This window comes from Corvus hawaiiensis, chromosome 2 (genome assembly GCF_020740725.1).
Source record: "Corvus hawaiiensis isolate bCorHaw1 chromosome 2, bCorHaw1.pri.cur, whole genome shotgun sequence".
Taxonomy (NCBI): domain Eukaryota; kingdom Metazoa; phylum Chordata; class Aves; order Passeriformes; family Corvidae; genus Corvus; species Corvus hawaiiensis.
This window is the reverse complement of record NC_063214.1, coordinates 37,034,923-37,057,367: the sequence shown is the minus strand read 5'-3', so window position 1 is coordinate 37,057,367 and position 22,445 is coordinate 37,034,923. Positions and strand designations below refer to the sequence as shown.

At 39.9% G+C, this 22,445-nt stretch overlaps 1 protein-coding gene across 12 annotated transcripts in view; it reads right to left on the bottom strand.

The window, feature by feature from the left end:
- Positions 1 to 22,445, bottom strand: part of DLG2 (discs large MAGUK scaffold protein 2) — a 1,000,200-nt gene that overhangs the window by 860,372 nt on the left and 117,383 nt on the right. For all 12 annotated transcript variants that reach the window (XM_048294433.1, XM_048294432.1, XM_048294434.1 and 9 more), the window contains one exon: positions 13,714 to 13,856. In XM_048294433.1, coding sequence (XP_048150390.1) covers positions 13,714 to 13,856 — 143 coding nt within the window. The remainder of the gene's footprint in view (positions 1 to 13,713; positions 13,857 to 22,445) is intronic.

The window sequence follows — 22,445 nt, the reverse complement described above, 5'->3', positions numbered from 1 at the left end:
ACCCCAGGTGATCCAAAGGATATTCCATACCATATGGCATCATGCTCAGTATGTAAACCAGGGGGAAAGCTGGCCAGGAGTCACTGCTCAGGAACAGGATGGTCATTGGTCAGTAGATGGTAGGTGTAATTTGTTTTGCATATTAAAAATCTTTATTATTGTTGTTATTACTATTTTCCCTTCCATTCCTGTTCTGTCAAACAGCCTTGTCTAAAATTTACAAATTTTACCCTTTTTTTCCCAATTCCTTCCCCCGTCCCACTGAGAAGGGGTGAGGGAAGAAGGGGCTGTGTGATGTTTAGCTACCTGACAGGTTAAACCACAACAGCAGCCCCCATCTTGACAACCTATTGCATTATTACCACCACCAGGTGAATACCACATTTCACTAGCTTATACACAAAGCTGAAACTAGGCAAGATCATCTTCCTGACACATTTTTGTGCGGTACTAAGTAAAACAGGGGTCACTAGAGGTGGCCCTAAAAGAGACGGTAAATTCTAATATTGCACTTTGAAAGGCTATGAGCAAAAATGTAGTTTCTACTATCAAGACAAATACCTGTAATCAGCGATGTAATTTCATGGTTTGGGAGCATCCTCATGTCTGTTTTCTTAGCTGTAGTTAACTAAGAATATTCTTTTGAATATATGTGACCAACATCCTGATCACAATTCACAAAGGCAATCCAAGCCTTCATTTTCTTTTGGCTGGGCTGCAACAAAGCCCTGTGAAGCTAGGCACAAAGACTGCTTTTCCAAGATCATTACAACTTGAGCACTCCTCTCTCTTCAGCATTGAGCAAGGATGTCAGATCAGTCCTCCCTTCTCTGTGATGACTATCCATAGTACAGAGCACCAATATAAGGAGGGGTTTAGTCCTTGTCTAAGGGTGAGATGATCACAAATTGCAAGCAAAGAGTAATATATGATGATTCTAAACCTCAAAAGTAACAGAATCGTCCACTGTGAGTGCAAAGATATCTGTGTATATCAGGCACATTCCCTGGATGGGGAAAAAAGCAAGGAATCCAAGAAATAAATTGATATTGAATTAAGAAGCAGCATTAATAAATACACTTTTGACTGCAGAAGAGGACTGTTTCAGGCAACAATGTATTCAGCATCCTGAATATTGAAAGCTCCAGTTACAGGCTTGCTGCTGACCTAGCAAAGATACCGTTGGGTGTGCCCAGAGCATTTTCTGTCCAAAAAAGTATCAGATATCTCAGAAAAAGAATAGAGTGATTACATAAGTGAAGGCATATGTCTGTCATAAATCTTCCTACTGCTTAGGAAGACACCAAATTGTCAGTTTTGTGACCTCTGGTTTTCTACAAACTACCACAACACCAAAAAATGTGTGAGAGACGACATCAGCTTGGTGTAATGACTGACCTGAAATCTCTCAGGAGATTCTTTCACTCCTTCTTGTTGTAATTAACAAACTCACACTGATCAAACTTGTTTTAGTGGTTCATTAAAACAACAATAATTTAAAAGTTACCATTTTTGTTTAGACCAGAGTTTCAAAAGCCACCTTCTACAAAAATGGACTTTGGATCCACTATGTCTGTTAGTGCTAATTCCATTTTTTTTTTCCAGCTTGCACAACCCCTATTTGCCTTGTCTCTTCTCAAAAAGAGAGGCCATGACTACTTGAAAGTTCTGAGCTAAAATATAAATATATATATAAATATATATATATATATATATATGTATATGTACACACACAGTGACAGGGCACAGCATTTCTGAAAACCAGGTAGGCTTCCCTACACTTCTGGAAAAAAATGGAGGACCTGGGAAAACATCATCATTTTGGTTTGTCCTGTCAGAGAAGAAATGATATACAGCTACAGCAATGAACTGAACACCACTATTTGGGCTACAGCTGTTGAGGAACAAGGCTGCCCTCATGTCAGGAAAGCACAAGCAACCAGACACATCACCTGAGGTGCAGCCAGAATGCTGAACCCATTCAAAGGCACGGACACGCATTTGCAGCTTCAATCATTTTTCTCCACTGGCATTGTGCAGGTCTGCGCAGGCTTATGGAAGTGTGAGATCCAGCTAACCTGACATTTTTTAGACATGAGATATTTGAACTATATTTTAAAAATTCCATTTCAGAACTCATCTGTAAAACTAGTTTTCTGGGTTGGGAGGGAAATAGGCACCACATAGAGACATAGGGCAATACCCAGTACAAGGGTTCTGCTCTATTCAACTGTCCACTTCAGTTCAAGACAAGAGAAAGACAAGAGAAACTGGAGAAACAAGAGCAAATGGTGGGACAATATTGATCAAGTGGAGGAGAATATTGTATCAGGAATGCTTGCTACGACTGCAACCACCTCTCTTTTGGGACAAAACACGATTTTGAAGATGAAATGAGATAGTCTCATAACTCTCTCTGAAAAGCCTCTATGCACTGGGGGTGACAATACCAGGAAAGTTCTTCACTGAATATGTGAAAAGCTGAGGAAGCAGATGTGGAAGTCAAGAGTTAGTGAAGTACAGGAGTAGAATGCAGAGACATGACAGACCTTAGGAGTAGGACAGAGTGGTAATTGATGGTGGAAGGGTAGAATTTAACAGAGGCTTCCAACAGCAAGGCAAATATGGTTAGAGAAACGTGCTCAGAAAGTGATCTCTATGAAAAGATTATCCATTTGGACCGGTAAGTGGATCAAGATTACATAGGAAAAAGAAACATATTCCTAAAGGCTCTTTTCAAGGAGGAGGAGAGTGACAAAGGGTAAAGTTCACTTCTTCATAGTACACAAAGGTCTAGACAAATGCTTAATTCACAATCCAGCTAAATATTATAGTGGCAAACAAGCAGTAAATTGTTCATCTCTAAACCAGGGACAACTTTCACTATAACCTGAGACAGATTAAAGTGGTACGAGTGAGGATCAAGGACAAGCAAACGTGTAAAATGTACAAGCTGAAAATGCATGAAGTCCCATGTTTCTAGTACTTGTCTAGTATTTGTACCTGTATTGTAAAAAAAACCAAAAACTGTGGAGATAAATTATTTTTTCAAGTTGACAGCTTCCCTTTAATTTCCCAGGTTGTTACTTCAGGGATTGTATTTACTATTTGCTAAAACCTGAAAGTATCTGTTCCAGATTATAAAAAACTAAACAAAAGAGGATGGATATTTTCTCTTTCATATATAATTATCTTACTGAGCAGACACATTCATCTATCCAAGAAATCACTCCCAGGGTGACCTTTATATGATCCAGAAGTCTTGGGGTGATATCTTTCGTTAGTCTTGGGAACTATTTAAGAAACATTTTAATAAAGAAGTATTGGTAGACTTCAGAAATATATAATGGACTCTTAAACCTCTCTGTGGAGACCTGTGTCCTTTGCACATGGAGGGCAGTGAATTCTCTTGCTTAGTTGCTCAGTTTGGTGAAGAATCAGAGTTAATAAATGTGAGACAAATTGTTCTGAAATATTTTTAGAGTGAATCTTAACTAGAGTACATTCATCCCTGAATATCAATTGTACAGAACCCTTACAGCTTTATAGGACAAAGAAGTATACTTTAGGAGTTGATGTACTTGCTTTTGCCGGTGGTTAAAATATAACTTCTCAGAATCTTATTAGAAAGAATGAATTATATCACACACTCCTCAGAGGAACTGCTAGCCTGTGGAAGAAGTCTCTTGGGACAGTCTGATATTTTTATGTTTTTATTTTTATTTTTTCAGACTAATCTGGTATTCCCTTGTTGAAACATACCAGGGTTTAGGAAAATTACTTTAGAAAAAATATGTTAAAACTGCAAGAGCTTTTTGTCAAGTGATATTTTCAAACTAGATCTATAATTTTTGACCTTGATACACAGAAGTGGAATTTACACAATAGTCTGACCTCAATGCTTATCATAATAGAGACTCACAGCTTAATTAAAAGTTTGGCTAATTCTGTATGCTGGTTGATACTCAGGCACATTTTCATCGGGGAAAATTATTGTTTCTGGTCCCTTGCAGCTGTTCTGGCCTGCTCCCAATCCTTTGCAGATGTAATAACAAATCACAGATCAAAAAATTGCCTAGAGGTTGTTTGATAGGCATATTATGTAAATGTGAAAAAAAATAAACCCAAATAAACCTGTTGTGGAGGATGTGACTCTTTCATCAATGCTGTTCTGATTTAATTTAATATCAAGATCCCAGATCCATCCCACTAATGTCAGTAGAAAACAATTATTAAACTAAACAATCAGATCTCCCTGTCAAAAGAGGACGTATGAAACCAGTGAGTCCTCTAAACCCTCACGCAAGGCACACCAATGTGATAGTGATGTTAAACTAAAATCATAGAATCATGAAATATTTTCAGTTGGAAGGGACCCACAGGGATCATGGAGCCCAACTCCTGGCCCTGCACAGGACATCCCCAAGAATCACACCATGTTCCTCAGTTGTCCAAACACGTCTTGAACCCCGTCAGGCTGGTGCTGTGACCACTTCCCTGGAGAGCCCGTTCCAGTGCCTAGTGACCCTCTGGGTGAAGAGCCTTTTCCTGATATCCAACCTAAACCTCCCCTGACACAGCTTCAGGCCATCCCCTTGAGTGTTACTGCTGGTCACCACAGACAAGAGGTCAGTGCTGCTCCTTGTGATGAAGTTGTAACTGCAGTGAGGTCTCCCCTCAGCCTCCTCTTTTCCAGGCAGAACAGATTGAGTGACCTCAGCCACTTCTCATAAGGCTTCCCCTCCAGACCCTTCACCCTCTTCACAGCACTCCTTTGGATGTTCTCTTAACAGCTTTGTATCTTTCTTATCCTGTGGTGCCCCAGACTGCCCCCAGCACTCGAGGTGAGGCTGCCCCAGTGCAGAGCCCAGCGGGACAATCCCCTCCCTTGCCCGGCTGGCGATGCTGTGCCTGATGCCCCCCAGGACACACCTGGCCTTCCTGGCTGCCAGGGCACTGCTGACTCATGTTCAACTTGCCATTGACCAGGACCCCCAAGTTCCTTTCTGCTGCACTGTGAAAAAGTGAGAGGAAACAAAGGAAAAGGCTTTTTATCATGAGCACGTCTAACTACGGAGACACAAGGAGATGGCAAAGCAGAATGATGTCTAGTTCCAAGCCTTGTCCAGTGGGACAGAAATAGTCTGTTTAGAGAGTGGCAGGATATGCATGTTGCCCTACTCTCAGCATCACAAGAGCGTTTCTGTCTGCAGGATGACACTGTTCCACATAGATACAACTGGGTTTAAAATGGAAACATTGGCCTGACCATCTTAAAACACATTCAGAAGCAACTCTAAAATGACATTTAACAGACTCTCTGGCACTCAAGTTATTGACAAGCTACAGAACAAATAACAAATTTATAAATAGAGACCCAGCATGGATACCCAGTATGGGGAAGACATTTAGCTGCAGCTAGTAATAAATAAGGGTTTTAATAACACAGTGACTTTGCAGTTACCCACTTCTAAACATTAGTCAACCCAGCTGAGAAGGAGAGTGTATGAAATAATCTCTACAAGTAAAGAAAACCTTAATAGTGCATAAAAAAAATTGTAAAGCTACTGTATATTAAAAAAAAACCCTCTAACAAACATGGAGCTAAGCTTCAGCATTGTTGTGTACCAATTATCTAGTTAGGGTTGTTACACATCCTTGGGTGCAAAAGGAACATGACTAGCAAAACACATACCAAGATGTCACTTACACTGTACCCCTTAAAAAGACTGCTGCTGCCTTGAAGGAGAACTTAGTGCAAAATACAATTACTTGGGAATTGGCTCTGGCACAAAATCAACCCACAGACACAAACTGCATTTGATCAGATAAATGTATACTGTAGAGCTAAATCTAGTGAAGAAACAGATGCATAAAACTCAATGTTTTGAACTCTTCTAATGAAACATTATGGTTGATCATACCTAATGACTCTTGCACATTAAGTATAATCACTTAAACAGAATCAAATGTGGCTCCTGGGAGTAAATCAAGCCATACAAATTAAGCTGTACCCAGTTACAAACAAAGAAAACAAACAAAATTCCAGAGAAGAGACTTTTTATAGAAGAAGAAAATTTTTATAGGCACATATAGAAGGAGCTGCAGGTCCATGTTTTTTAGACAAGTTGTTAGTGTGAAACAGATTAATGGTTTGTTAATTGCTTCAGGCAGAAGATTTTTAAGTAAGGGTTTTACTACTGGAACTTTTAACAAGCCAGCACTTAGAGGACAGAGAAGTAATTACAGTGTTTATAATAGCTGGGTACAAGGATAGCAGGCATTCCTGAAGCAAACAGATATAAGAGGATTCATTTTCCATGATGCAATTAAATATATTTGCAAAATGAGCCTCTAAACATAAGAAATGCATGGAACAACAGGAATTAAATGAAGAACTGGAATCTTTGGGGACCATGTCAAAGCAATGATCCCACACTGTGCTGAATGAAGATTGTGCATGTGAGATCAGGGTGTGATGACCAAACTTGCACAGTAATTGCAAATTATTATCATTCAATATGGCAAAAGTATCTGCACCATATGCCCTATAAGTAAATAGTCTTTTCACACAATAATACGGGAACACACAGACCTTCAGTTGCCAGATTTATATGGAAGTGCAACAGTGCAGTGTTCTTTTCCTTCACCTCAGCTTTCCATCTAGATAAAGGTTAAAACACTGCTGACCAGAAAAAAAGCAGCAGTGAAGACCAAATTAAAGAATACAGAGGTTAAAACAAGGGTAAAATTATATCTTCTAATGAGTGCCTGGAGCTGAGCACAAGCCTGCAGCTTCAAGCAGTGTTTCTATTGTCACACTAAAGAGCAACTCCATTTTTGTTTCACTGGATGGATTCCTCCATCTAGGTGGTTTTGTGTTCTCCATTATTGTATTTTCTAAACATCTCAGAGTTACAATTGTATCTATCTTTGTATTATGTATACATAATGTTTGAGTGAGGGAAATCCTTTAGCTAGTGATAGTTTGCTGCAATGCAGAGAGTCCTGGAAGGGAAGAAAGCTTTCTCCCAGGCTAGTTGAGGCTAGGCTTTTCCATTTGCTAAGCTGAGGAGCTGGGCTCAGAACTGCACACCCACTCTCAGGCTCCAGGAACCCACTAATACTGCTGCACAGACAGCAGAGATGGAGAATACCTTTCCTCAGACCTATCTGGAAGTGGAAAGGGAGAGAGCACTTCTCGAAGCAGTGGAAGACCTGAATTTAAACCACTTTCAGCTCAATCCCTATCTCACATTTTCTAGGGGTGAAAAGAAAACAGTCTTCTCTCTCCAACAAGGACAATTTAAGAGCCATAATTTCAAGAAAATGCTTTCAAGCTGTGAATGCTGGTCTTATAAACCTTGGTCCAAAGAAGTAATGAGGCTTTTTGGCAGAGGCAAAATTACAAACAAATCCTGTCTTGATGATTTCCAGCAGCAGATTGGACACATCCCCAGTCAGCTGCGGTGAATACCATGCTGAATGTTTATAAAATAAGGTAAGGCTGAGTTTCCCAGCACTGAACACTTTCTGTGCTTCTAGTTCAAACAAATTCAGATTAGACTTGCAAAACAGCTGAAGCACCCAGTACACAGGCTTGGTCCTTTCTGACTCTTTCCTGAGCATCTGCTCCTGGCCCCCACTGGCAGCTAGGTACCAGGCTACATGGATAACTATTCCTTGGTTTAAGCCAGTGCAGATGCTTTATTACTGCAACTTGAAATTATTCAGCTTAAAAGCAGTCGAAATCCTCGGAAACTCTGGAGGCATGTTATCTTTGTAGTGTCACATCTACATAGCCATGTTCTCTAGGAAGGCACCTGGCATTTGTTTGTTCCCAAAATGAGGTTGTCTGGGCCATATCAATCAGCCCAATGTCTAAGCACTGTCAGCATCCACAAACTCCATGTTTCTGGCACACCTTCACAACCTGCTCAGTTAGGTGAACTCCAGCCACACTTCCTCCCCTATGTGTCACCAACCTTCCCACTGAAGGCAACATCCCGCATCCCCTAAATGCAGTTTGAGAGAAATGAACATACGGCTCCCTGGACATAGTGGGCATTGGAAGTGGAGTTCTTAATATTTTCTGTTAAATCCTCCCCCTTCCAGATTTAAATATATGTATGGTGACAATGGGGAGGTGGAAAAGAGTGAAGAGAAAACAGGGAGAAGGGCTTTCTTTTCATTTATGACTTTTCAACACTGGTGTTTGTGCACTTGCTAGGGAGTGAGGGTTCCACCCTTGGGTATGCTAAAGAAGACAAAATGTCCGGGACTTTAATACTCATCAGAGAAGTAATAGCCGTAAACTCTAAGTTATAAAGCCACGTATCAGTACTCTGTCCCAATAATTATTTAATTATTCCACACAAATAGGCAACAACCCAGCAAGAAAAAGCTAAATAATACCTGCCAGCATAATTCTTAGTGCAGTCTTGTGGGTGAGAAGAGAAGCACTACCAGCTCCTCTCTGGTCAAGAAGGGAGCTGAACATGGATTTGCACATCATTGGAAAACATCCTAACCAAATAGCTTCTTCAAAAGGCAAAATGTATCAGCAGCACCTTTACACACATTATGAGAGACATCTAGCTACAGTCCTATTAACAGAACAGAGATCATGATTCTGACCTCAGGATAAGGTATCAACATCTTAATGAGGCAGATTTTAAGGGGATGACATCTTGTCCCATTTTTGGAATTCATTACTTGTAAGTTTATAGGTGCAGTCTGTGTTTTGTGGACTTTAATCCTGAACAACTGTTTCTGCCCATGCGGTGCCCGACAGATATGGTCCGTAACTGATATCTCCATATGGTGAGATACCTCAGACACTGTAAATTGTCAGTTCCCTTTCATGACTTAGTTGTTAAGTTCTCTTCTCAAACTCCACATACAGTCCTTCAGGAACTGCACAGAACAGTAAGAAATTAAAACCTGCAGTTCCCAAATCCTGAGTTAGTACTTTCATTAATAAATAAATCTTGCAAAGTCATCTCAAGAATTTTTTTATATATACTGGAAATATATAGAGAGAGATATAGTGCCTGTGCTGTCAACACTAATTGCTTTTCACAGTGCCTCAAGGATTTTTGTTTTGGAAGCTAAAATATTTCATACCTCTAAGTATAGCTCCTTTGAGAAGAGTCTAAGACAACTAAATATATTCTATCCCAAAAGACAAGATTTTTCATTACAACCTAGCATTTGTTGTTATAAGGGCATGTAATGCACTGAGCTCTGAGATCCGTGACATGAGAAGGATGTGGATCTGTTGGAGCAAGTCCAGAAGAGGCCAAGAAGACAATGAGAGGGCTGGAGCACCTCTCCTATGAAAACAGGCTGAGAGAGCTGGGGTTGTTCAGCCTGGGGAGAAGGCTCCAGAGAGACCTCACTGCGGACTTTCAGTACCTAAAAGGGGCTACAAGAAATTTGGAGAGAGACTATTTACAAGGTCATGTAGTGATAGGACAAGGGGTGATGGCTTTGCATTGACAGAGATTAGGTTTAAATCGAATATTAGGAGGGAGTTCCTCGTGATGAGGATGGTGAGACACAGGAACCCAGAAAAGCTGTGGGTGCCTCATCCCTGAGAGTGTTCAAGGCCAAGTTGGAGGTGGCTTTGAGAAACCTGGTCTACTGGAACATGCCCCTGCCCATGGCAGGGGGGGCTGGCACTAGATGATCTTTAAGGTCCCTTCCAACCCAAACCATTCTATGATGCTGCATGATTCTGCATTGTGTTTAAGTGCTTTTTGGAACAGGACTGAATAAAACCTGTTTCATGTCTACTGCTAATTGAACAAAATCTAATGGGTTCTAACTGCACACAGAGAAACTTCGGTTTGTCATCAGGAAAGATTTTCTATGAGTGAGGAAATAAGTTCCCTGCAGAAATAGTTGACTCTCCTCTGTGGGAAGTTTTATAGAACAGACTATGCAAACATGTCAGGAATGGTTCAAATGCAGTTGATCTGCCCCAGGGCAAGAGAATGGACAAGAGGGGTATTTTAGGTCTTCTTCAGAGTTATATTCTAGAGATCCTACATCATGATGAACATGATGGACTTTTTCATTTAGTGCCCAATATGTCACATTCCCTGCTTTCTATATGAATATATGAAAGAAAAAAGCCTTTTCAAATAGAACCTAACAAACATTTCTAGTGAATCTAAACGGCCCAAAAACTGTTTCATTGATTCTGAAACTATCCACCAACTTCAGCTGATTTTGTCAAGTCGCGTTTACAGGAGGGAAAGCAACATGGATAAATTCACACAAAAAACACATTCATATAGATCCTTCTTTCTTCCTTTTCACTAACACCCACCCACTTGAATTATTTTGGTCTATGATATTTACAGCTCTGCCAGATACACTGACACATATATTTAGTCTCTATACAGGGTGAAATGCAGTAATAATGAGATGGTAATACTGCATTTTTCATCTGCAAACATTGAAGTCACTGATTAGTCAAACAACCAACAAAGATGTTAATGATGAAGCAAAAAGCAAGGATTAAATGCATAGGCCATACCTAAACATGTATCAATTTCTTGTGGACTATGGGGTCCTGCACAATTAAAACCTAAACAGCACAGATTTTAGCTAGAAGCATGCAATTTAAAAAAAAAAATAAAGGTAGAGAAAAAAAACCCCAATTTATCACTAAAACCCCAACACATTCTGTTAATTCCACTGTTTGTAGCTATGGGTTGCTATGTGGAGGCATTCACACTAAAAATTTAGATGCAACTGGTTCTGATACATATTGTGAGATCTTATATTCTACTGACTTTTCACTTGCTTTTACAAAGGCCATTCAAAATTACAGTCTCTGAGTCTGGGAGACATCTCTCTTCTCAGTCTCTGAGAATTATAGGAGATTATAGGATGGGTAATGACCCTTTCATGTCTATTTAAAGAGATGAAGATCCAGCCCCAGTATGCTGTGAGATCTAGCACCAGTTTGCTAAAAACTGCTGTGGTGATCACAGAGTCAAGATGGCAAATTTGAACAGTATTACAAACAACAACCTAACACATTTTCTCTTATCTAAAAATCTATACTTTCAGAAAAGCAAGTACATAAATACAAAGGAGGGTTCACAGGACACCTGTCCTGGACAGTAAAAGCTGCTTTCTTTTTTATCAGCAATTAAGATTGGAAAATAAATACCAAAAAAGGACCAATTTATATAGGAAAAAATAACATACAGACAGCCAAGAAAGGTTTCAAGTGCAAGGCATGAAAGGAGGATGGCATGAAAGGAGGATGGCCTCTGGATTGACTGATTATCCTTGGGCTTTCACAGCAGAGTGCTGCATCCAGCTCTGGGGTCCTCAGCACAGCAAGGACATTGCCTGCTGGAGCATGTCCAGAGGAGGTCACAAAGATCCTCAGAGGCATGAAGCACCTCTCCTATAAGGAAAAGCTAAAAGAATTGGGATTGTTCAGAGTGGAGAACAGAAGGCTTGGGGGTGACCTATTGCAGCCTTCCAGTACCTGAAAGGAGCCTACAAGAAAGCTGGAGAGAGACTTTTGACAAGGACATATAGTGATAAGGCAAGGGGCTATGGCTTTAAACTGAAAGATGGGAGGTTTAGATTAGATATAAGGAAGAAATTCTTTACTGTGAGGGTGGTGAGGCACTGGAACAGGTTGCCCAGAGAAGCTGTGGATGCCCCATCCATAGAAATGTTCAAAGCCAGGCTGGATGGGGCTCTAAGCAACCTGTTCTAGTGGCAGGTGTCCCTGCCCACAGGATTGGATGATCTTTAAGGTCCCTTCCAACAACAGCCATTCCATAAGTCTATGATTCTATGAAGGAAGGCAGGCCTTTTCTTTCCAAATCTGGGACATGTAATTGAGTAGAAAAGGAAGTACAAAACAATCATTTCCCATAAGGTATGGGCCATGAATAAGAGTTGATGTGATATATTAGATTATTTGATTACATTTTCATAAGGTAATTTCTCATAGAAAGCAAAGAGCTGTCTTGGATTTGTACAGCAGCTTGTACATCCAGCTCACACTAATCCGTTCTGACTCGGAACTGCCAATAATGTGTCAGAAGGAAAAAAATAAAAGCCTACACTTCCAATCTCTTTTGCTTGCATTGGACCCTTAAAACACATATGATTTTTAAAGGGAATAAATATTTTGTTCTCCCATTACACTGATTAAATTTATGGAGAGCAAATTTGAAAATGGTACCCTGGACTCTGACTGCCAGCACCCTGCCTTGAAAAGGCTATTCCAGTCTCTATGCTATAGTTTTCTATTGTTTTCCTTTAAATCAGAACATTATTTTCTCATTTCATAAAATGGGAAAGTTTGTAGTTAGCCCTGTATCTATTATTCTCAGCTTAGAATTTAAAGTTCAAATTCCCCTGTACAGGGCCAGCAGCACACCTCTTAGGCAGCAATGAGTTTAAGAAGATGGGGTTGAGGGTCAAATACTTTGATGAGGCTAGAATAAAAAAAGAGTCTGTCCACTGTCTTCACCAGATGCTCCAAGAGATAACAGGAATACCCTTTCACCATTTTAAAGCATAAAGATTAGTGCTTAAAAAAAAAAAAGACAGATATTAGCTGTCTGTGCCTTCAAACTGTGACTCAAATGTTAAATCATTCATGGGATATAGCCTACATTAATGTTAAGACTCATTTGTTCTGATTTCACTCAAAACCAGAACGCTCATTCTCATTACTTCTGCAAGCTTATTTTGCTAATTAATTTTTACAATAAATTTCTTCAGAGAGTTTTGTTCTAGCCGCCTGCAATTCTGATTTATCTTTTCAAAGAATCACATCTAAAATGTCATGTAGAACCACAATTTCTGTCTGAGTTTTACATTTTTGAAAAAGAAGGAAAGCTCTTAAAAATAGTCATGCCTATGGGAAAGTTCTTTCCAACAACTTTTAAAACTTGAAATGCCTCACTTACCATGACAACAATGAAAATTTTTATACATTTCCCTCATCTTTAATTCTGGTCTGGAGATTTGCAGTTTGCAGTCCATGCCCACTCTATTTCTGTTCCACTGTTTAAGAACAGAGCAATTCATTGCTTGCTTCTGTGGGGTTTGTTTTTGTCTTTGAAGTACAAATGCGGGTGGAGGCAAGCAGTTTAGATTGCTAACATAGTTAATAATAATCTGGAGGCTGCAAAAGGCAGAGTAGAGCTGGGGATGACAAAGAAAGGTTTTGAATTCTTCCACTAGCTACAGGAGAAAAGCAAAGGTGTATATGTATCTGTTCCTCAGGCAGAGACTATTTTGGTTGATCTCTGTGAACTTGGACTGTGGAAAAGTTCACCCCAATGTGAAAACTCCTATTAAAACTTTTACGTAGGATGTAATCACTGGAGTATTTACAACCTCAGGAGTTATCAGCAAGCTGAGAAGATATATTCTCTTTTGGGGGGTAATCACAGACACCAAGTATCAGATAAAGTACACCAAGGATGAGAAAATGAAAGTTTTCTACTTTCCCTTTGACAGATTTCCATTGAAAGGATAAAGAAGTTCACGACATAATCAAGGTCAGAGGGATAACACTATATGCCTTTATATCCTCCACATCCTAATCTAATTCCTTAATTAACCCATCCTTTCAATCTTACACACCATTGCATGGCTTTTCTCAGGTTTGAGACATCACTCATTACATATATTTTAATTCTTAATCTTTTAAGTTACCTCCTGTTTTTTCTGCAGATTTTCATGGTCTGTAGCAGATGTTGTCTTCTCCCATTTCTCTGCAACTTGATTTGCTTCTTCTATTTTTTGCTCATAGCTTTTCTGGGAATTTAGCAGCGTCACTTCATAAAACTCTTGAATATCTGTTTGTAAAGAGGAACAAGTAAAAGATGTTATTTGCCATATTGGCTTTGTCTCCCTGGTGTTTTCCTTTGGCTGATACACACTTACATATTATCATCATAATGATAAACATGTACTACATTTTTAGTAGAAAGCACCAATACAAAAGGATTTTTTTCTAAATTTCCTGTAAGATTCTTGAGTTATATTCTCATTTTAAAGAGGTCTTTGGAAAAGAAATTTAAAATGTAAAGGAATAACATTATAAGAAGAGATTCAAAGAACATGTTACAGGCACACCTCAACAACATAGGCAGAACAGACCCTTTTACAGGGAAAAGCAAGTCACAGATCGCTTTAACCAGTAACCTAGAAATTTGCAAATGTAAAATACCTTAAGAGAAATTTGTTGACACCCATCCAAAGCACCTGAATCACTCTCAGCCCTATCTGGGGGTGCATTTGGCATTTTTTTCAAGGGGGGTGCACAGCTTGAAGGAAGACTTCGTGGATTCACCACTTCAGTGTGTTGCCATTCAGCAGTGGCTGGGTAATGTTTGGTTTCAACCAAGAGTAAGCAACAAGTCAGGTCTTAAAACATCCTGTTCAGATGTTTCTATCACACTTATTTCCATGATCAGATGATCAGATACATGAGATCCAGTAGTGAAAATAATTTTACTGAAACCTGTGCACATAATGACCTAAGGAGAGGGAGAAAAAACTGTTTCCTTCCTTGGGCAAGAAGTTTTTAGTGAGATAGTCATACACAAATGGTGGTACATTATCTAGCAGAGATAATTGGCTTATCAAAGAACAAATAAACTTCACGTTAGTTTAATTAATAACAATGGACTTTCTCCTGGATAACAAAGAAAGAGATTGCATTTACCTGGATACCCCTTGGGACCTCAAAGGAAAAGCTTTTTATAGGGTCTGTGCTTGCCCTCACATTGAGTCTGTGGCCACATATCAGAAGCCTCTCTTCCCTCTCTTTAGTAACAGCTAAAGTTGAACTTTTCTTGTAACTCATTTTACAACTTTCCAACTTACTACGTACTCTATTTGTCATATACAATGGGAAAAGAAAGAATCATAGAATCATTCAGATTTGAAAATACCTCAAAGATTATAAAGTCCAACCTTCAACTAAGTGCCACCATGCCCACTAAACCATATTGTGAAGTGCCACATCTACTCATTTTTTGAACACTTCCAGGGATGGTTACTGCACCACTTTCCTGGGCAGCCTGTTCCAACACTTGAACCCTTTCAGTGAAAAAAATTTTCCTAATATCCAAACTGAAACTGCCCTGGCACAATTTGAGGCCATTTCTCCTTGTCCTGTTGCTGGTTACCTGGGAGAAGAAGCCAATCCCCTCCTTGCCACACTAACTTTTATTTCACAGATATATTTGTAAGAATGTATATTTCATATTACTACGAACATTTAATTCCACATTAAAACTAAAACCTATTTTTAAAACAAAAAGCTACAGGGCAGTTACAATGAGAAAGAAAGTTTCTCCATTCTTGATACAGGGAATTTTTTACAGTCACTTTAAATGCTCATAGTACAATTGAAACAGTTGTAATATATGGTTCAATGCCAGGTCAATTTGTATTGCAACAGCAAGTAAAACGTATCAGGCTAATATGTAATTATCTCTAGATAAATACTTTACAGAAATAAGCTAAAAATTGCCCTCTGGCAGTGGCATTCAGCTGGTATCACTGTTGTTATCAGGGTATTAATTGGGCTGACAGTATTCAGTCAAAGAACAGTAGAAAGGTGCTTTCGCCCTAACTTTAAAGCCTATCTTGCCCTAGTGTTTTCATTAAAAATGATGTGTGAGCCACATTTGCATGTGTATGCACATGTGCAAAATAAATATTAAAACCTCAGTCTCTTTGTAAAGGTTCTTATCTATTCTGAGGAAGTCACGGGTTGCTTTTGCTGGAATAATGATCACTGGTGTGCAGAGAAAAGCACTTCAGTACTTATGCGGTCACAGAAGAAAGCACAGAGGATTCACTTAGTTGGTTGCTTTGTAATTCCATAAGCTGAAATTGCCATTTCTGTGGAACAAGGGCAGCCAGAAACTTGCAGTCAGTCAAGGTTTGCAGAAAACAGGCTTTGTAATTTGCTCTGAGTAAAACCTGCTCTATCAAGTAATCTCTGCTACATGAGAGGTGCCATCATACTAGGAGGGGAAAAGTGTTGAATACTACTGAGGATAGAACAGGAGTGAGCAGCTATAGAATCAAGATTGGAACGACAGTCATAAAAATGAGTCATGGGGGCACGGTAATTGTTATGCAAAATGAGCAAAATAAGTCTGTCTCCTAGTGCGGGTTTACAGGAAAATAATTCAACAAAAAGTCTAAAATCTTATCATAGAAAACAGAAATCATAGAATGTCTTGGGTTGGAAGGGACCTTAGAGATCATCTAGTTCCACTCCCCCTGCCATGGACAGTGACACCTTCCACTAGACCAGGTTGCATCAAGCCCCATCCAACCTGCCCTTGAACACTTCCAGGGATGGGGCATTTCTTACACAAATTAAATCTGTATGTAGTATTTCCTGGCACTATAGTCTCTCCATTCCAGGAAAACAAGTTCAGATTTCATGTAGAAATGGCAATATTACTACTGATTAACTTTGTGAGCACAAAACACATCTTCAGTTTGAATCCCTGTACTGCTCCAAACATTTTGTTAAGCAATTAATTCATGTTCGTTTAAAGTGTCAGGGAATCTCACTGGATTTTCCATCTAACAGAATTTGTTCATTTACTTCTTAAGAGATTACTTACTTTATTTAATAAATTTTGGTTGCTCTCCCTTTAGCCTAGCCAAAAAATATTGTCAGTTTTGCTATATAAATTGCAGACAATAATTTATATATATACATATTCTAGTATGAAGTAATTCTAAAGATACCATGACTTATTTTATTTTGGATAACTCCATCACTGGGGAAGTGGGAAAACAAATTTTCTGTACATCAGCATGGTAGAGTACATATCAGTAGCATTTTGCAACTGCCCATGGACAAGTATATTGTAGCTGGCTGCATTTGTTCTCTGCAGGCAAGCTCCAAGAGTCCCCATTTCTCCTTCCTTACAGACCTGTGCAGGAGTGAGCAGGGTCTAACCTTTATGGATATGTCAGGAAGCACTGTCTGTTACTAAAGCTGGAGACACTTCTCAGTTTGAAGTCTTCGGTTTTTTTACTATTGTTTAAAAAAAAAAATTAATGCTCAGATTTGTGCTCACTCTAACCTTACTTTTTTTAAAAGAAAATTTAAACAAAATTAGTTTAGAAAAAGAATAAGTTCTGGAGAAGACACAATGTCTTACTCACATAAAAGAATGACCTTTCTTTCAGACAGCAGCTACATAGAAAGGAAAAATGTGCGATCAGACAGAGCTGAACAAGCTCCCTAAACTCTGCCATTTTCTGACTTTTGAGTGGTTGGTGCTGCAGCCCTACAACCATTATTCCAGTACAACTTCTCTTCTAATTTATATGCATCACAATATCCATTTGTGATAGAAACATTTCAGAGCTCTGATAGCAAAAGGGTTAAATAATACAAAAAGGCAAAAATGTTGCATAGCCTAAACTACTGTCTCTCTTGTGTGACCATGGGCTTTTGCCAGCATTCTAATGAGGGGAAAAAAATGAGATAAAGCAATGCAATTCCTCATTCATCTGTAAGCAGTTGAGCACCAGAAAGATACAATTAAATTGAGGGGAATTCAGACAAAGACAGATGATTAAAGGTCTGAGAGGACTAACTTCTGAGCAAAGATTAAAGGAAGAGAATAATAACAACATAGACTTTCATATTTCCTTTCATTTCAAAGCAAAACAAACATTAAGAACCATATAGTGCTGGCTGAGAAAATTGCCCATGGCCTCAAAGAGAAGCAAACCAGCTGGGTCAAAATGCAGAGGACCACAAATGAGCACACCAGATCTGTCCAGCCCTTTGTAATCAATAACCCACTTACAGTAGCTTCAGAATCACCAGTGGATTTGAGACAACATTATTCCATTTTTAAAAGTCCTCTTTGCTAGGTAGGGCAGATACAGCTGCACAAGCAAATTGGGAATGATTCCTCAGTGTGCTGGGAACAAGGCAGGAACCTCTCACTCTTAGAAGCTTTCTCCTTTATTCAAGATACTCACTAGTGTGCGTGATTTAAGGTCAGAAAGGGAAGGTGATCAGCATTTGTTCCTAGTTATGCATCTTGGTCCCCTTGGTGTCCCCTCAGTTGTGTGAATCAGCACAATCGGCTGGTAGCCCCAAGGCTGCATGAAGTACATGAGATAGCTTTGGCATCTGTATGACTTCCACCCACACAGAGAAGCACTGGCAGGTCCCAAATGCATCCCAGTACTTTCATGGACATGCAGAAATGTAGCCATCAAAGCACACACATCCCGGTGCACCAAGCAGCTGGGATTACCCCAATCTCTCTCTTTAATTCCAGCTGACCTGGAGCTGCACTTTGCATGTACCAAACCATGCAAAGGGTTATGGAGTGAGAACATCAAAGGATCAGTTTTCCAAAGATATAAAGTGCTTAAGGACTTACAGAATGCAGTTGCCTGTCTCAAAACACTGCCAAGGTCACAGAAGGAACTTGCTATAAACTAAACCACCACAACAAAACATGAGATAAGCACAGGTGGCACAGCAGGAAGGAGCTCATTCCAGGCCTAACAGAAATGAAGGTTTGGTTAGCATCCGGACAAAAAGTCCCACCATGGCAAACTGTGAGAAAGGAAAAACTGCTCACACACATGACATCCCAGGTTATGGGAATGGCACCTACACCCTGTGGATACCCAGAACTTGGACTGTATAAAGGTGATATCACAGAAGAATGACTTGGGTAACCCCACCACCAGGGTGAAGAAGGACTAGTGGGATGCCACAGGATCCTTTGGGTGGTGGTATCTTTCTATTTAATCTGTCTCTCTCTTACTTTCTTTCTCTTCCCCCCTCTTTCTCTCTCTCTACCTCCCATATAATGTTAAATAAAATTTTTACTTTTGGCTTGAGCATATGGTCTCATTTGCACCTTAATTTGGGAAGAGGCATCTCTTTATAAACAGATCATAACAAGTGCAAAATGCAAGATGGCTCAGCTTGAGCTTGTGCAGGTTTACAATGCAGCTATGCAGTGAAGGTGGAATCACAGAATAATATGGGTTGGAAGGTATCTTAAAGATCATATAGTTCCAACGCCCCGACATGCCCAGGGACACCTTCCCCTAGACCAAGTTCCTCAAAGCCCCATCCAACCAGGCCTTGGACAGATTTACAAGATACCAAACTCAGGATTCAGAACACAGGGAGCATAAAGAAAACCAGAGTAGAACTGGAGATAAAAATCTCTTGTACCTCTTTTGCATTTCAAAAAGGAAGGGGAAGAAGAGGAAAGTCTGTATTCCAGTAACAAACAGGCCAATGCCAGGCTTTCTGATACCATCTATATTTTATACAACACAAGCAATTAAACTTAAAAAGATAATCTTGTACATCGCTTAGCCTGAAGTTGTACTGCATATGTCAGCAAATGCTGCTTCTGCAGTGACTTGACAGTACATGTGGCCACTTGTAAAAGAGCAGTGCAAACTATTCCATGCAGCAAACCTTATCCAAAACCCACTGAATTTGCAGACACCTACCCCCTACAGCATGTTTTGACCTCCACTGAGCTGACAGCTATTCCAAAAGCTGTTACCTTCATCTGTGCTTAGCAATGCAGGAAGATTTCCTTACATACATCTTGCTACCACCCCCTTCACTTTATGTCTTGAGAGGATTTAGCAATGGCATCAAAATGCCAGTATGTGCAGAAGTTGTCTGTTGTTTCTGCAGACAACTGCACAATTTTGCAATTAACTGTAATAGCATTAACAACATAGAATCCCATTACCCAAGGAATGAGCTCTCTGTGCATCATATTTCTAGAGAACCAAACTGGGAACTGGAACAAATATTCTGTAGGATAAAAAGAAAGGGTGGTTTTTTTTCTCCTCTTTCTAGAGGTCCTTAACCATAGAATTCATTTCTCCTATACTGTGCCAGTGCCCTGACTTGCTTTGCGGTATAAGTCCCATCTGTTTTTCCAGGGCATCCAGGGACAAGGTGGAATGAGGGTCTAAGGCAACACACAAACACAAGCTGTTCCCTTTCTGGGAAATTTGGGACAGTCTTTTTGTCTATGTGTAGGATAGTGTCTGATGTGTACCTTTTAATGTTGTGTAACCCAGCACAAATGACTACTGTCTGGCAGAACACTGCAGATCAAAATAAAGTCAGTTGTTGCAGGCTCCTGCTGTAAATCCTTTTTTTAACTAAGGGAACATTACAGTGTACGTCTAAATGGCATCCTTTATTTCCTGGGGAGTAGATTATGCTGGGTCAGCTTCAGCCATGTGGTCTGAATTATTAGGTAGGAGTAAGGCGAATTGTGCAGGATGTTGTTCAAGAAGGAAAACTCATTCAAGCAGTACAAGTAGCAGAGAAGTGATCAGAGACTGTACCAGCCTGCCAGTAAAGAGCTTTAGTGGCCCTGCTGATGGAAGCAGTCCAAAGAGAGGTTAAATAACATGCTTCACCCAATGCAATTATGTTGTGTGTGTTTTTTTCAAGTAAAATGTTTCCATATTGAGTAAAACTGCCATTATAAGAGAGGGAAGATAAAAAGCAAGAGAAGTTAAAACCTACCTTGAAACTGGGTGTGTTTTCAACTAAAGCAGGCCTGTGGCACTGACCCACATGAGAAATGGCAGAGCTCCAGTTATCAAGCTGGCTCATAGCTTCACAGTCCTGGGGAGCTCCAGCCTCCCTCCCGTAGCATCCCTCAGTGCAGCAGCAGTCAAAAACACCTTGCCCACTTCAGCTGCATCTCATCCCCTGGCTCCACATGTACTTGCCTCGGGTCTGCACTAATAAAGGTGGAGGCACATTCAACAACAAAGGAAAAGCCCAAGGCTTATTTTTGCAGTTGGCAGAGGTAACACAAAGATATTTCAAGTCCAAATGAAATTTAGCAGCCCTGCTTGCAAGGTTTTCAGACACAAGCCTTTGGTGTGCGAGAAACGTAGATGCCAACCCAACAGCAAGAGTTGATGCAAGAGAGAAAAAGTTCTCTATTCCATGCAGGCAGTGAAACAGTGCAGCGCAAGCCAGGGAAGCAGTCTTCTGCCAATTCCCTACAGCTGATGAATGTTCCTAAATCTATTAAAAGCAGCATTCTCTGGTAGAACATGTACCAAAGTAGGCAGCAAGAAATATGGGTTCTGTTATTAACTTGTCTTGATTTTTAAGCTTCAGAAAATCCCTTTTATTTGGCCTAGATAATTTTGAGGTATCTTCCAAACTGAATTATCCAATGACAATCTGGTGATTCTTTGTACATCTAGGTTGTAAGCTCCTGGAGGCAGGAACCATTACTAAGCAGGTACATACCTGCGTAAAATTACATCTTTTTATCAAAAAAAGTTCTGAAACACTTTACAGGCTGTAACAAATAACTGAATGGTTAGTAATTGATGTCCAATAGTTATTTAGATATATGATATAAAAACATCCTTTGAGTACTTCTGGCTTTGCAGTACATTAGCAACATTATTGCAATATATCCAAAATACAACCAGAAGTCTCCAAAAAATCTCAGCTAGGAATATGCACCTCAAAGGCAGCTGTCCAATATGCAGGGAGAATAAAATATTCAACACGCTGTGCACAGAGAAGACAAAATAATTGCTGCAGCCCTTTCTATGTGAGTGATGTTCATGTTAAGTGAAAACTAGAAAGCAATCAATCAGAGAGTAAAGTCAGTATTTAAGCCTTTTCAGTGATGATATTGAGTGTATTACTACAGTTCTGCCTACACATTCTAGCCACTTATTCAAAAATAGGAACTCCACTCCAGATGTATCCTACCATGACGTGCAGGACTGACAAACGAGTAACAATGGATGAGGAGAGAGGGCTTATAAGAAAAGTGAGGATAAACTTCTTGATAGGGTCTGTTGTGATGGCACAAGGAATAATGGTTTTCATCTGAAGGAGGGCCAATTTAGCCTAGACACAAAGAAGAAATTTTTTACAGTGAGGGTGGTGAGATAGCGGCACAGGTTGCCCAGAGAGGTGTAGGTGCCCCATCCTGGAAGCATTCAAGGTAAGGCTGGATGGGGCTCTGAGCAAGCTGATCTAGTGGAAGATGTCCCAGATCATTGTAGGGGGATTGGTCTAGATCTAAAGGTCCCTTCCAACCCAAACAATTCTATGATTCTATGGATTTAAGCATTCACCACTGACAATATGTTATGGTTTGTAAGTATGGCTGGTAACACAGTGTTTTCAATGGAACAAGACAAAAACCCAGGAGACAGGTTCAACAATGCACAGAAAAACGGTCTGAAGTGGCCACTGTAGATTAAATTAGTAAATGTTGCACTCAGACCTTCTCATCTTCTTCCTGAAGCTTAAGCTGCAGGAGAGCAGAGCAGCAAGCCCCAAATCCTGCGGCAAGGTTTCATTTTAACCAGGCAATCCAGGGCTTGTGGATCTACAC